This window comes from Myotis myotis, unplaced genomic scaffold (assembly GCF_014108235.1).
Source record: "Myotis myotis isolate mMyoMyo1 unplaced genomic scaffold, mMyoMyo1.p scaffold_m19_p_10, whole genome shotgun sequence".
Classification (NCBI taxonomy): Eukaryota; Metazoa; Chordata; class Mammalia; order Chiroptera; family Vespertilionidae; genus Myotis; species Myotis myotis.
This window is the reverse complement of record NW_023416314.1, coordinates 78,399,093-78,413,164: the sequence shown is the minus strand read 5'-3', so window position 1 is coordinate 78,413,164 and position 14,072 is coordinate 78,399,093. Positions and strand designations below refer to the sequence as shown.

At 56.5% G+C, this 14,072-nt stretch overlaps 2 protein-coding genes, 1 long non-coding RNA gene and 1 other non-coding gene across 4 annotated transcripts; 3 read left to right on the top strand and 1 right to left on the bottom strand.

Moving 5' to 3' along the window:
• The first annotated feature begins 116 nt into the window (after positions 1–116).
• On the top strand, positions 117–2,180 carry BANF1 (BAF nuclear assembly factor 1). The gene is made up of 3 exons (XM_036326581.1): positions 117–251; positions 1,151–1,289; positions 1,879–2,180. Exons 2-3 carry the CDS (start codon positions 1,167–1,169, stop codon positions 2,023–2,025), a joined length of 270 nt encoding a protein of 89 aa, XP_036182474.1. The 5' UTR covers positions 117–251; positions 1,151–1,166; the 3' UTR covers positions 2,026–2,180.
• Positions 2,092–7,072, bottom strand: LOC118665276. The gene is made up of 2 exons (XR_004970604.1): positions 6,747–7,072; positions 2,092–2,656 (listed from the first exon to the last, which is right to left on the bottom strand). It is a non-coding gene; the product is annotated as an uncharacterized LOC118665276 (long non-coding RNA).
• LOC118665590 lies at positions 3,861–3,968 on the top strand. The gene has a single exon (XR_004970692.1).
• Positions 7,073–10,896: 3,824 nt separating the features above from the next.
• Positions 10,897–12,250, top strand: CST6 (cystatin E/M). The gene is made up of 3 exons (XM_036326575.1): positions 10,897–11,164; positions 11,633–11,758; positions 12,069–12,250. The coding sequence occupies exons 1-3, from the start codon at positions 10,925–10,927 to the stop codon at positions 12,150–12,152; spliced, it is 450 nt and encodes a 149-aa protein (XP_036182468.1). The 5' UTR covers positions 10,897–10,924; the 3' UTR covers positions 12,153–12,250.
• Positions 12,251–14,072: the final 1,822 nt, after the last annotated feature.

Here is a 14,072-nt window from a genome sequence, read left to right as displayed (position 1 = left end):
AAGAGAAATCAAACAAGGCAGCCCGGCTTCCCGCGAGTCGACCGAAAAGGAGCGTCTACTAAGGTTGAAGTGGAGGTCCAGAGCGCCTCAACTCTATGGCTCTAAGCAGCTAGAAGTGCCAAATTTAATTTTTTTAGGCGGCTCTTGAGGCGACCCGGAAGCGGAAGTGGGAGAAAGTTCTAGTGGGTTGAGGTATCGGCGGGAGCAGCCGGCGGCGGCGGGAGGAGCCGTTACGGGAGCTGGAACTGCCGGTGAGCGCCAGCCGCGGAGCAGGGCCCAGCCTGGGAAACAGAGGAGGTGCACGGAGGAGGGGGGAGGGGGCGCAAGCGGTGCAGCCGGCTGGAGCCTGCGCCCTTGGAGAGGGCTTGGCGGCAGGACGCGGCGCGTGGGTGCGGCGGCGCGTGGAGGGGGCGGGGCGGCGCGCTGGGGGCGGGGCTGGCGGGCGCGGCGGGGCCAGGCGTGCACCCGGCGGGGCGGGAGCTGGTGCGCGCTGCGGCCGGCGCCTGTGAGCAGCCGGGCGGCGGGGCGCGGAGGGACCCTTTCTGTGCTTTTCGTGCCCTGTGGCCGTTCCGGTCAGTCAGTGTCCTCATTTCCCAGCCAAGGTCACAGAGGGAGTGACACCTTCGGGGCGAGCCGGCTGCTGAAGGGGGACTGTCCCGCGGCCCCGCGCGCGCCACCTCATAGGCAGGATAGCCTTTCCTCTGGGGCGAGTCACCAAACACTTCCCGCAGGCAGGGGAGGGGCGCTCTCTCGAAGAGTGGGAGACGGGGAAGACTCTTCTTGGACCTCCGTTTTCTTACCCGTGAAATGAGGGGAATCGAGTAAGCCACCGTGTGGCTGGCTGGACGTTCTCTCTCTCTCTTTTTTTTTTTAATATATTTTATTGATTTTTTACAGAGAGGAAGGGAGAGAGAGAGTTAGAAACATCCATCAGCTGCCTCCTGCACACTCCCCACTGGGGATGTGCCCGCAGCCAAGGTACATGCCCCTGACCGGAATCCAACCCGGGACCCTTCAGCCCGCAGGCCGACGCTCTATCCACTGAGCCAAACCAGTCAGGGCTGAACGTTCTCCTAATAGGAGACCTGGGCCAGTGGGCCCTCGGCCTCCGGGTGTTCAGCCCTAACCTACCTTTCCTTGGGATTCCCAGATTAATCCTGATCAAGATGACAACCTCCCAAAAGCACCGAGACTTCGTGGCAGAGCCCATGGGGGAAAAGCCAGTGGGGAGCCTGGCCGGGATCGGCGAAGTCCTGGGCAAGAAGCTGGAGGAAAGGGGCTTTGACAAGGTGTGGGAGGCTGCGCGCCCCTGGGAGAGGGCGGGCTGGGGGTGGGGCGGGAGGGAGGACAGTGAGGTGCCCGCAGGGGTGGGCAGTGGCGTAGAATCTGCGGAGGGGACCCGGAGCCTGCCCTTCCTCCTAGGCCAGCGGTCGGCAAGCCCATTAGTCCGCAGAGCCAAATGTCAACAGTGCAGCGACTGAAATTTGTTTTGAGAGCCAAATTTTTAAACTTAAACTGTATAGGTGGGTACATTGTCATTAACTTCATTAGGGTACTCCCAAGCTGGCCTTTGCCAAAAACGTCCTCAATCTGAGGGGTCGACCTCAGCGAACGTGCCCCCACTTCTTCTAACGCCACTTCTTCAAAATAGACTCGCCCAGGCCGAAAACCGGCTTCTGCGCGTGGGCCACGAAGTCTCAATCGCACTGTACGTGGGCGCCCGCACGTGGTATTCTGTGGAAGAGCCACACTCAAGGGGCCAAAGAGCCGCGTGTGGCTCGCAGCCGCGGTTTGCCGACCACTGTCCTGGGCTCTTGGGGTTTGATTGAGTTTCACGGATCACTGAGCAGCTCGCCCTGTGCGTTGCCTGTTTTGCAGGCTTACGTGGTCCTTGGCCAGTTTCTGGTGCTGAAGAAAGACGAAGACCTCTTCCGGGAATGGCTAAAGGACACATGTGGCGCCAATGCCAAGCAGTCCCGGGACTGCTTTGGGTGCCTTCGAGAGTGGTGTGACGCCTTCTTGTGATGCTCTCTGGGGAGCCCCCCGTCCCTAACGCCAGCCTTGAGTCTTCAGAGTTTGCAGCTGAGTGGGGGCTACTCCCTTGTCCTCTACCAAGGAAGCGATTGCTGTCTGCTCACCACCGATGTCCGGGTCTCGGGGGAGTTCTCTCCCCTCACCATTTCAACTTTTTTGGAATCCTCACTCTTGCATGCATCTCCCTCCTCTTTCCCCTGCCAGTTTCAGGTCAATAATCAGCTTTGCTGAGTGGATTTCTGGCCCCTACCCTCCCCCTGGTCTGTTTAATGACGTTTGGCTTCTCTTTTGGCAAAACAGTCACTGTCCATATAAAGTTTTTTAAATCAATAAAGTCAGTGGCCTTCCAAGACTGGGCTGTGTGGTTTGAAAGCAGGTGGGCTGGAAGTCGCCACTTTCCCAGGGACTGATCAGGTCTGCGTACCTCTTATCAGTGCAGATCGAAACTGGCAGCTTCCTCCTCCAGAGGACAGCCACCCTCGTCACGCAAGCCTCGGACAGGTGCCTTGGGGTGTTTCAGTCCCTCAGTAACGTGGGAGCGTGTGGGCTGCTCCCTTCCTGGATCCAGATGGGCTGTGGTGTTCCAGATGTCGGTTGAGTCAACAGCTGGGCTAGGCAGCACCTGGTGGAAAAGTCAGTGGGAGTCAGAGGTATTAGGAAGAGGGGGAGCCGATACGGGTAGAAGTTCACGGGTTAATCACGGCGTCCTGGCCTCTGGAGGAGTGGGCGGGGCTCCGCCCTCTGCCCTGCTCTCTCAGGGAGGCGAAGACCCGGGTCGCAGAGCGGGCGGGCTGTGAGTTACACGCTGGTGCCCTTCCATCCTGTTCTCGAACACTGAACCGGACCCACAGCTCAGATTTTTCCAACCACTTTTTCTTCCACAATAAGTAGCTGTTGTCTCTTTCACGGATCGGGGGAAACCAGGGCTCAGAGAGACTAATATGTTCATGGACGTACTGGTAGGAAGTACCCAGACTGGCCCTCAAAACCATTTGGACCCCCATGTACCAGAGAGCCCTGTGTTTCTTGGCCATGTCACTCAGCCTCTCTGAGCCTCAGTTTCCCCACTTGGAAAAGGAGATTGTGGTAATGACCGGAAGGCATGCTAGCTGTGCAGCACCCAGCCCTGCTCGACTTTCTCCTTCAGGAGAACAGGAGAAACTATTGCTTCCAGAATTTTCCTCAGTGCGTCACTGTCAGGTTCCTGAGTCTCATGTCGTCGGAATGAGCACTGAACTCAGTGCACGATCAAGCAGATGGAGTTTATTGAAAAGAGCTTGTGCACGAGTGAGTTGAGCAGAAAAGAGGAGTCGAGCCCCAGAGGGTCCTTGTGGACGGCTAATGTCGGGCCTTGGCGTGGGTGCAGGGCTGGGGGATGAGGGTGAGGCACTTGTCCCACCATTGTCACCTGGCAACGGTTGATTCCAAGGTATTTTCGGGGTCAGTGGACCACTCAAAGGGCCTATAAAATAATGCTTATGCAGATATTCTAGTTACCATTTGACAGAACAATTATTTTGCAGGATGTGATGTTCAGAAAGGATGTTATAGCACTGATACTAACCGAGTTTTCTGCCCCAGCCTGTGTCAGAGGTTCATGGTGTGATTGCTGGGTCAAAGTGCAATATTAAAAAAAAAAAAGCCGTGAGTATATATTTTTAAAATATATTTTTATTGATTTCAGAAAGGGAGAGGGAGAGAGAGAAACATCAGTGATGAGAGAGAATCTGATAGGCTGCCTCCTGCACATCCCCCCTACTGGGGATCGAGCCCACAACCTGGGCTTGTGCCCTAGACCGGAATTGAACCTGGGACCCTTCAGTCCACAGGCCGACACTCTATCCACTGAACCAAACCGGCTAGGGTAAGCCATGAATATTTTAAGCGCAATGTGTGAAGACATACTCTGAGTTATATAACTCATTGGCACAACTGGAGGGAACCCCCCCCCCCAAAAAAAAGAAAAGAAAACCCCACTATTTTATCGTACAGTCTTTCCTTTAAGGGTGTGGTTCGGTTAATTTGAACCATGGAATTTTACTGAAAGCAAGGAGTAATGGGCCTCTAAGGTGAGTTCTTTCTGTCAAAACGGAGTCCAGATGTTACCCCCTCTGCTGTCACAAGAGGACTTACAGTCTGGTCAGGAGAGATGGACAGATATTAAATACTAAAATGGATAATATGAGAGAGTTTCATGATCTCAGGGAAAATTTAAGAAGTAAAAGTTGGTCAACTCCATTAATAGAAACTGTTCATCTAAAAATACTGTAAACAGTGAAGGGCAAGACGAAGCCAAGTGGGAAAGGATATTTGCAGCACGGAAACGAAAGGGCTTTCCCCAGGGCACAGACTAAACTGCAGTGAAGACAAGCAAATGGCCCGCCAGCGTGGCTCGGGCTGAGCGCCAACCTAGGAACCAGGAGGTCACAGTTGGATTCCCGGTCAGGGCACATGCCTGGGGTGCAGGCTTGATCCCCAGTGGGGCCTGCGGGAGGCAGCCCATCAATGATTCTCATCATTGATGTTCTATCTCTCCCTCTCCCTTCCTCTCTGAAATCAATAAAAATATATTGTAAGGCAGCCCTGAGGGATACCCACATGATGAATAAACCCGTGGAAAGGTGTTTACACTTGGAGTCAGAAATACAAGTGAGATGCTATTTTGCTAAACTGGATTAGCAAAAATTTTTAAGTCAGACATTACCAAGGGCTGATGAGGGAATGGAACAACAGGAACTGATACCCAGCTGGTGGGGATGTAAAGACAGTTGGGGAAAGACAAGAGTTTTCTAGCAAAACTGGAAACCCACCCTATGGTCCAACTCTCCCGGGGGCTATGACCAGGGACTCCCACACCTCTGGGAACCTGGACAGCAGTTTTGTGTTTAACAGCCCCCAACGGAGCAGCTAATGGCTGTCAGTGCCAGTGAACATGAACTCGCTGTGTCCAAGGGTAGAATCTCAAAACCAAGCAAACAATGGAAACATCCAGTAATGCGACTCCATTCTTGTAAAGTTAAGTAAATTCTTGCTTGGGAATCTCTGCTTCGGTGGTAAAACTAGAAAAACTTATTGCAGAAATCAACAGCGATCACCTTTGGGGGGAGGAGGTGGGTGTGATGAATAGGAAGCCTGGGGGTGGGAGTGGCAGGTTCCACTGCAGACCTGTGGTGGTAATACCGGCATTGGCTAACGATTTGTTAAAGGGAGCAGATATGCTCTGTGTCCTTTTCTGTGCGTTAGCTGCACCGCGGAATAGCAGAAGCAAAGGGGAACAAAGATCCAGACCCGGGGGTAGAGCGACTATGCGAGTAGTTGGAAGCTATGGTGGTTGGTAGGGGTGAGGGCTCGGTGCAGGGCTGGCTCTGGGAAGTGCGAGTGGCCCCTTGGAAAGTCACCAGGTGGCCAGAGCAGGGCCCGAGTGGCCCCTTGGAAAGTCACCAGGTGGCCAGAGCAGGGCCCGAGTGGCCCCTTGGAAAGTCACCAGGAGGCCAGAGCAGGGCCCGAGTGGCCCCTTGGAAAGTCACCAGGAGGCCAGAGCAGGGCCCGAGTGGCCCCTTGGAAAGTCACCAGGAGGCCAGAGCAGGGCCCGAGTGGCCCCTTGGAAAGTCACCAGGAGGCCAGAGCAGGGCCCGAGTGGCCCCTTGGAAAGTCACCAGGAGGCCAGAGCAGGGCCCGGCTCGTGTTACAGGCCACTCGGGAGGGTGCCAGTCTGAAGCCCAGACTGAGGTGGTCATGCGGGCTGGCCCAGGAGTTCCAGGCCATGCTGTGTTTCTGCTGTTTTCCTGGATGCGTCCAGGGACCCCCGACCCTTGTGCTGTGAGGCTGCCACACGGGCCTGGAGCGCCCGGCAGGGCCACAGCCTCCCCCGCCTCAGCCCAGCCTGCCAGAGCGTTGGCCCTCTGCGGTGATGGAGACCGGCTCTTCCCTCACCACCGCCTGCCCGGTTTGCCGCCCGTGGCTCTGGCACTGGGGCCTCAGCAGAAACCAGTGGGATGTGCGGCTGCTCTGCTGCTTTCTGCTTCCTTGTGGGCTCTTGCCCTCCTTGCCCACAGGCTCTGTCTCTGAGGGGCCGGAACCTGCTCTCGCCTCTCCCTGGGGCTGGGCAGGACCTGCGGCAGGTGGGAAAGGCCCACGCTCCTTATCTGGGTCCCTTCCCACACAGCTTCCCGGGTCGGTCCTGGAGCAGCAGGAGACACAGGGCGTCTAGAACGTACGCTGGGACTGGCCTTTCAGAAACCAGCCCCAACTCAGCCAGCGTGACAAAAGGCTCCAGGCCTGGGCTGTTGGAGGAAACAGGCCGAGGTGGGGATGGGTAGCAGTCAGGTTATCTAAATGTCAGCCCACATTGCCCAACAGGACGTGCTTTGTTGGCGAGCATGGGTGGGCCTGGGTGTCAGCAAATGCTGACTCACACTTTGTCCCAGCCACCCCTGCTGCAGCTGCACCCAGCCAGAGCTTGACCCCCTCAGCCAGTCTAGTCCTGAGGACTCAGATTGGGCCCAACCATGCACGCTGGGGTCCTGCAGGAATCCTGCTGGCCCTGGAAAGGAAACGGGGGGGCTACAGGATGAACCCAAGCCCAAGACATCTGCCCGGTGGCAGCCCCGAGAGTGTGAAAAGCTCACAGTGTGTGTTCTCCACTGTCCACCCCCTTCCACATCGCCGCCTCCCTGCAGGGACCCAGGGCTCTGTCCACTGTTACTCCTCACCTTGACTGGTGGTGCCTGAAGGAGCCGGGTGGGCCCAGTTCTGGTCTCGGTTCCTCCCCTGTCTGCTGTGTGGCCTGCAGCGAGGTGCCTTGCTGCCCTGAGCTCGCCTCCCCTCAGCTGCGCAGGACGGTGACGGTTCAACCAGCCAATGGATGGAAGCCCCTGCACCAGGGGAGTTTAATCGCTGTTGGCTCACAGCTTTCCTGCCGTGGGATCCTTTCCAGGATGCGGTCCGACAGGGAAAGGGGAGCAGAGCCCTGGGGAGGGGAGAATAAAGGGTGAGGGTTCAATGAGGGTTTGGGGCACAGAATGCAGGCCTGATCCCAGGGTGAAGGGAATGGCAAGGGTCCATCCTGGGCAGTGAGACCCACTGTCTAGGGGTGAGAGAGTGGTGCCACGGGCAGCCGCGATTGGGATGTCTGGGCCACTGCAAAACTGGAGGCTGTGCCCTGCGGCCAGTGGGGATGGCCAACCCCGACCAAGCTCACACCTGGCTCAGGCCCCTTCTGGAAGCCAGAGTGGTCCAGACAGGGTGGAGTCCAGGCTCCGGGCTCTTCTCCCGGGTACCCCACCTCCAGGGGTGCTCCCCTGCACAGTAGACCTCATATTCTGGTGGAGCCATCCAGGATTCACTCGCGGATGCTGACACAGGTGGCACCCCAGACTCCACCACTGACCCTCCCCCCTGACCCCCCATTTCTTCCTTCTAGAAAGAGGACATATTCACTGCCTCTGCAGAACTGTTACGATGAATGAACAAGAGTCCCTGGCACGTAGCGAGGACCCAGTAGTTGTTAACTTCTCTTCCCCCATCCTTTCCCCCACTACCTCTTCCAAGCCCCAATTAAGATCCTTGGCCCTAAGCACTGACCAGATCTTAGTGTCCTAAGGCAAAAGGCCTGCTTCCCCCCAGCAACATGATTACGCTGCGGGTAGCTGCCTGACCTTAAACAGGTGTCCTGACCCCGGATTAACTGTCTTCGTCTGCAGAATGGGGGTGATGCTTATTGCTTTGCGGCTGTGAGAACAGCCCAGTGGGTGAAAGGCCTGGCCATTGTTAGGTTGGGGGTGCATCGGAGGAGTGAGTGACAGGTAAGGTAGGGGCAAGTGAGCTGGGGACTGGGCCTTGGCTGATGCTCCAGGGAGCTGTTGGGGGTAAGCGTGGTCATGGCTGAACCTGATGTAACAGGAGAGCAGACCTGCCAGAGCCTGAGAAGGCTCCTGGCCCCTTGGGGCTGCCTCTCCTCCATCTCCCTGTGTTGCTGTCCTGTGTTTACTCTCCCCCCTCCCGGCTTCTCTCAGGTCAGGTTCCTGCCTGGCCTTGGCCTCCTCATCAAGCCAGCCAGCTTTCCCACAAACTTCGGTCTGTCTCTTTAAGGCAGACACCTGAGCCCACAACAAACTTGAGACAGCTCCTTGGAATCCCAAGATTGTTTTCACACCTGGGCTGAGGGGGTGGGGTAGCAGCTGGACTGGGCAGTGACCACACTGGTCCTGGGGAATGCTGGGTGCTGACTCATTCCTCACAGTACACTTGACCCTTGAACAAGCTGGGGTTAGGAACAGTGACAATCCCCCGTTAAAAATCTATCTCTACAGAAAGGATATATGCACCCCCATGTTCATAGCAGCGCAATTTACAATAGCTAAGATTTGGGAACTGCCTAAGTGCCCATCAGCAGATGAGTGCATCTACACCATGGGATACTATGTGGCAATAAAAAAGAAAACTCTTACCATTTGCAACAGCATGGATGGACCTGGAGAGTGTTATGCTGAGCGAAATGAGCCAGTCGGAGAAAGATATGTATCACATGATCTCACTCTTTAAAAAAATATATATATATATTTTATTGATATTTTACAGAGAGGAAGGGAGAGGGATAGAGTTAGAACAGCCGTGGGCAAACTACGGCCCGCGGGCTGGATCCGGCCCGTTTGAAATGAATAAAACTAAAAAAAAAAAGACCGTACCCTTTTATGTAATGATGTTTACTTTTAATTTATATTAGTTCACACAAACACTCCATCCATGCTTTTGTTCCGGCCCTCCGGTCCAGTTTAAGAACCCATTGTGGCCCTTGAGTCAAGAAGTTTGCCCACCCCTGAGTTAGAAACATCGATCAGCTGCCTTCTGCACACTCCCTACTTGGGATGTGCCCGCAACCAAGGTACATGCCCTTGACCAGAATCGAACGTGGGACCTTTCAGATCGCAGGCCGATGCTCTATCCACTGAGCCAAACTGGTTAGGGCTGATCTCACTCTTATGTGGAATCTAATGAACCAAATAAACTGATGATCAAAAATAGACCCAGAGACATAGAAACATGAACAGACTGTTGAACCTCAGGGGGAAGAAGGGGAGGGTGGGTGGGAAGAGATCAACCAAGGACCTTGTATGCATATATGCATCACCCAGAGACACAGACTGTGGGGTGGTGAGGCCTTTGAAGGGGGGATGGGGTGGGCTGGAAGAGGTTAATGGGGGGAAAAGGAGGACCTATATAATACTTCCAACAATAAAGATTTTTTAGCCAAAACCGGTTTGGCTCAGTGGATAGAGCGTCGGCTTGCAGACTGAAGGGTCCCGGGTTTGATTCCGGTCAAGGGCATGTACCTGGGTTGCGGGCACATCCCCAGTAGGAGATGTGCAGGAGGCAGCTGATCGATGTTTCTCTCTCATCGACGTTTCTAACTCTCTATCTCTCTCCCTTCCTCTATGTAAAAAATCAATAAAATATATTAAAAAAAAAAAAAGATTTTTTAAAAAAAGAATATGACTTTGACTTTCCCAAATAATAGCTCACTATTGACCAGAAGCCATTAACATAAACACTCCATTAACACATATTTTGTTATATATATATATATATATATTGCTATATTCTTACACTTGAGAAATTTCCCTGAGAAAACATGTTAAGAAAATCATAAGAGAAAATACATTTACAGTATTTATTGAAAAATATCCATGTGTAAGTGGACTCATGCAGTTCAAACCCAAGTCATTCAAGGGCCAACTCTAATTACCACTTATTAAGCACCAACTGTTTGTCACATACTATCTCTTCCAAGACTCAGTTAAGATCCTGGACCCTAAGCACTGACCAAATCTTAGTGTCCTAAGGGCAAAAGGCCTGCTTCTCCCCAGCAATGCACAGACCGTACTGATTGCTGTAATACAGAGGAAGAATCTCAACAAAATCCAGACTTCTCCCATGGTCGCGTCAGTGTTTTTTATGCATTATCAGATTACTCCTCCCAAGAGTTACAGTGCCCGGTTGTGCTGGCACCTCCAGCACACGCTCAGCTTGCCTATGGGTGACCCGGCCTGAGGCCATTAATAGAATAGCCTTAGAAGATAATTGTCCCCTTTCTTAAGATGAGGACTCAGGCTCTCAGAGCTCCAGGGACTTGTCAAAAGTCACCCAGTTAGTCACTGGCAGAGCTGGTATGACATACACCCCTCCTGGCAGTTCTCATCCTTTGGTCTCAGTTTGGCTTAAGAACAAAGATTCGACAGCTTGCTGGGGGTCAAAAGCCAGCATCACCATTTGTTATTCACCCGCTGGGGTCCTTGCGCAAGTCGGTTGCCTCCTGCCTCCTGTCTCCTGTTAAGTGGACATGTGGATCCCACTTCATGCTGGTTGTGAGGGCCATACAGCACGCAGCGCAGCCCAGCAAGGCCCCTACTTACCTGCTACTCATTAACATAGTGCCAGGCCTCTCCACGCACTTTACCTACGGAACCCTCACAGCACCCCTTTTCCAGAGGAGGATACCCACGCAGCGAGAGGTCCAAGGTTACAGTTAGTAAATGGTGAGAGTGAGAGCTTGCTCATAGCGGCTGTTGGTATTTCACACTGGGTGGGCCTCCTGTGAACTGTCCGGATGGTGGCCCTTGCTGGGGGCTGCCACTGTCCCTTCCCTCCCAGGACTGGGTGTGCCCTGCAGGGCGGGGCAAGCGTGGGGTACACAGGTGTGCTGGGGCCTGTCTGCTGCTCCTGCTGGTGCTGGAAGGGGGCCTGGCCAGAGGTCCCAGCCCCAGCGATCCCTCCCCCTCCCCAAGCGGGGGCGCACCGCGCCGAGGGGCGGGGCCGGGTGTGGTCGGGCGGAGCCTGGGAGAACCGGAGCCCGTAAAAGCGGCGGAGCCACCTGGGTCAGGCATTGAGGACGATGGCGCAGCCCAACCTCTCGCTGGCGCTGGGCCTGGCCCTGCTCGCCTTCTGTCTGCTGGCGCTGCCCCGCGATGCCCGCGCCCGGCCCGGGGAGCGCATGGTAGGAGGAGTGACGGACCTGAAGCCCAACGACCCACAGGTGCAGAAGGCGGCCCAGGCGGCCGTGGCCAGCTACAACATGGGCAGCAACAGCCTCTACTACTTCCGAGACACGCGCATCCTCAAGGCGCAGAGTCAGGTGCGTCAGGGCTGGCGGGGCAGAGCGAGTGGGGCGCCCAGCCGGGCGCCAGATTGAGGAGGAGTCACAAGAGTAATCAGGATAGTTCACCAATATATTTTAAAAATTGAATTAACGCCAAAATTTCACAATGAACCAAATATCTAAATTTCAAATAGAATCTACCCCTGACCTTGCTCAGCTACCTCACCAGCTTCTCACCAGTCCCTTTCCTGCCCAGCTAATTGGGAAGGGAGGTGGGGGAGACGAGGCAGTGGGCTTCAGGATGGTGTGCGCTCGGGCAGCCTCCTGCCTGGTGGGGGCCTCTGCCTCTCCGCCGGGGACCTCCTCCGGGATGCTCCTGCCCCAGGTCTGAATCCCCAGGCCAGTGTGCTGGTGCCCAGGGGAAGGGTATGGGAGATGGGAGGCGGTGAGAGAGGCGAGAGGGAGTGTCCCAGCACCCTGACCTGCCCCTGCCCTCCGTCCCAGCTGGTGGCGGGCATTAAGTACTACCTGACCGTGGAGATGGGGAGCACAGCCTGCCGCAAGAGCTCGGTGACCGGAGACCGCATGGACCTCACCACCTGCCCCCTGGCCGCAGGGGCACAGGAGGAGGTAAGAGCCCTGCACTGGGCCCTGCCCACCGGCACCCGGGCCCTCAGGTTGTCCAGCTTGAACTGGTCTGGCCGGCCAGACTGATGTCAGGCTGAACCCGTCCCTGCCTTCTGGGTGACTCAGCGCCAGGTCAGGGTGGGGTGCAGAGGAGATGGGGGTTCCCCCTGGAGAGTTGACTGGGAAGATCTGGGACCTAGCTTTGTTGTCTCTTGGGCCAGTGACTGCCCCTCATGGTGGGCCAGCACTGACTGCGGGAGGAGGCAGGCCTGGGCCAGGCTCACCTCCCTCTCCCCCCACACTCTGTCTGCAGAAGCTGCGCTGCGACTTTGAGATCCTAGTGGTCCCCTGGGAGAACTCCTCCAGCCTCCTCAAGCACCACTGCGTGCCCGTGTAGGAGGCCCCTGCGGCCACGGGAGCGGGGCCATCGGTGGAGGGCGCTTCAGGTCCATGGGCCATGTCTGCTGCAATAAATCGCTAACACTGCTTCTTGCATCGATCTCTTCTGAGTGCTTCACTCCTCCCTCTCCCCCGTCTTCCACTCCCACTCCTGGGAGCACCCCGCCCCCCCCCCCCCAGCTGAGCTGCTGTCCCAGCCCAGACAGTGCCGAGGGGTACAGGGTTAGCTCCAAATCTGGGGTCCTCCAAACACCCAGCATCACCGACGTAGAGGAGCAAAGCTCCAGGGTCTCAGTGTTCTCAGAGTTAAGGCAGCGGAGACAGAGTCACAGGAGAGGGATGGTGCCTCCGAGAGGAAAGGGGAGTCGATGAGTACTCTGCAGAGCACCTGAGAACTCCTCCCTCTCAGCCCCCTGGGTGGCATGGGGACGGGGGCGGGGGGGGGGGCGGGGCAGCCAGCAGGGCCCCAGGACTCTGAGCTCCCAGGCTGTGAGATTTCTCTACCCACGTGTGGCCCAGAGACAGCTGAGCCCCTGCAGGCCGAGAGACCGGGAGGGCTGGGACAGGGACTCTCGGGTACACATTGTGCTTTCCCTGAGCAGGATTCCGGGAAGGGGCTGGACAAGGACCTCCAAGGGGCTGAGGTGAAATCTGCCTCCAGGAGGGAAGAGGGGCGGATACTGTTTAGAGCAAACGGAGTTGCAATATTTCATGCACACCTGAATTTGCAGCTACAAGTCATACTTCACACACACACACACACACACACACACACACCAGAACTCTTAGCACACCGGACAGAGAAACCCAAAACGCACCCTCGGATGTTCCTGGACACACCACACACACATCCAGAAAACCACGAACCGCCGGGCAACCCAGGAGCGCTCCCACCCAGAAACCACCCGGAGATGTACACACGGACCCCCACACACATAACCTCAGAGACCCTCACACTCCAACCCAGAGCTGTCCAACACCCACACCCGGGACAGGACGGGCAGTGACCGGGTCCCTTGGGAGCACTAGTGTGGGCACCATCGGGCCCAGGCAGGACGGAATGCAGTGGCTGTGGAGCGCGCCCCCTGCAGGCCAGGGCTCACACCGGCTGTGCCTGCCTGGTCCCCTGCCCAATGCTGGGACCTAGTGAGGAACTGTCCCAGCTCCCAGGCCCTGCCCTCTGTCTCAGAGGTGGGGACGAGGAGGTGGTAGAGGAGGTGGTATGTAGACGTGACTCCCACATGGAAGGCTGAGGCGCTGAGGGCTGGGTTTGACAGGCGTTAGGGATGCCGGAGAAACTCCGTCCTGCAGCTGCTCCAGCCTGTCACACGCGGCAGCTCCGACAGCCCAGGGCCATGTGGTGGGGCTGCTGCTGGAGGGTCTCCCACGTGTCGCCAAGCAGGAGCTTCCGGCATGGGGCTGGCCCAGGGCAGGCGGCAGGAAATGCTTGTTGAATGAATGTGGGAGGTGGTGGAGTGAGGCAAGGCCTGGAGCTATCTGCCCGGTGGCCTCCCCATCCCCGGAATCTGTGCGCAAATCCCAGATGGCACTTCCCCTGCGCAGCCTCTTCCTGGGCCCTGAGCCAGCCCCGCCCTCGGCCAGGCCGAGAGGGGAGATGCTTCCTCTGTCCAGGGGCCTGGAGCTTCGCCACGCTCACGCCCAGCTTAGAGGCACAGGTTTGGTTGGCAGAGCTGTCTGTCACCCTCAGCCTCGCCTCTGGAGTCCCACCCCTGACACCCTCCGCCTGTACTGCATGATGGCTTCACTGTGCTTAGGGGGTGAAGATAGTGGAGAGGAGGGGGGAGTTGTAGATAGTGGAAGAGCCAGGGTGGGGCTTGTGCTCAACTCAGTGCTAGGTCTCCAGCACCCAGCGCCGGCCCAAGCGCGTGGGGACCTCTGGGTTCATGATACCCTCCTA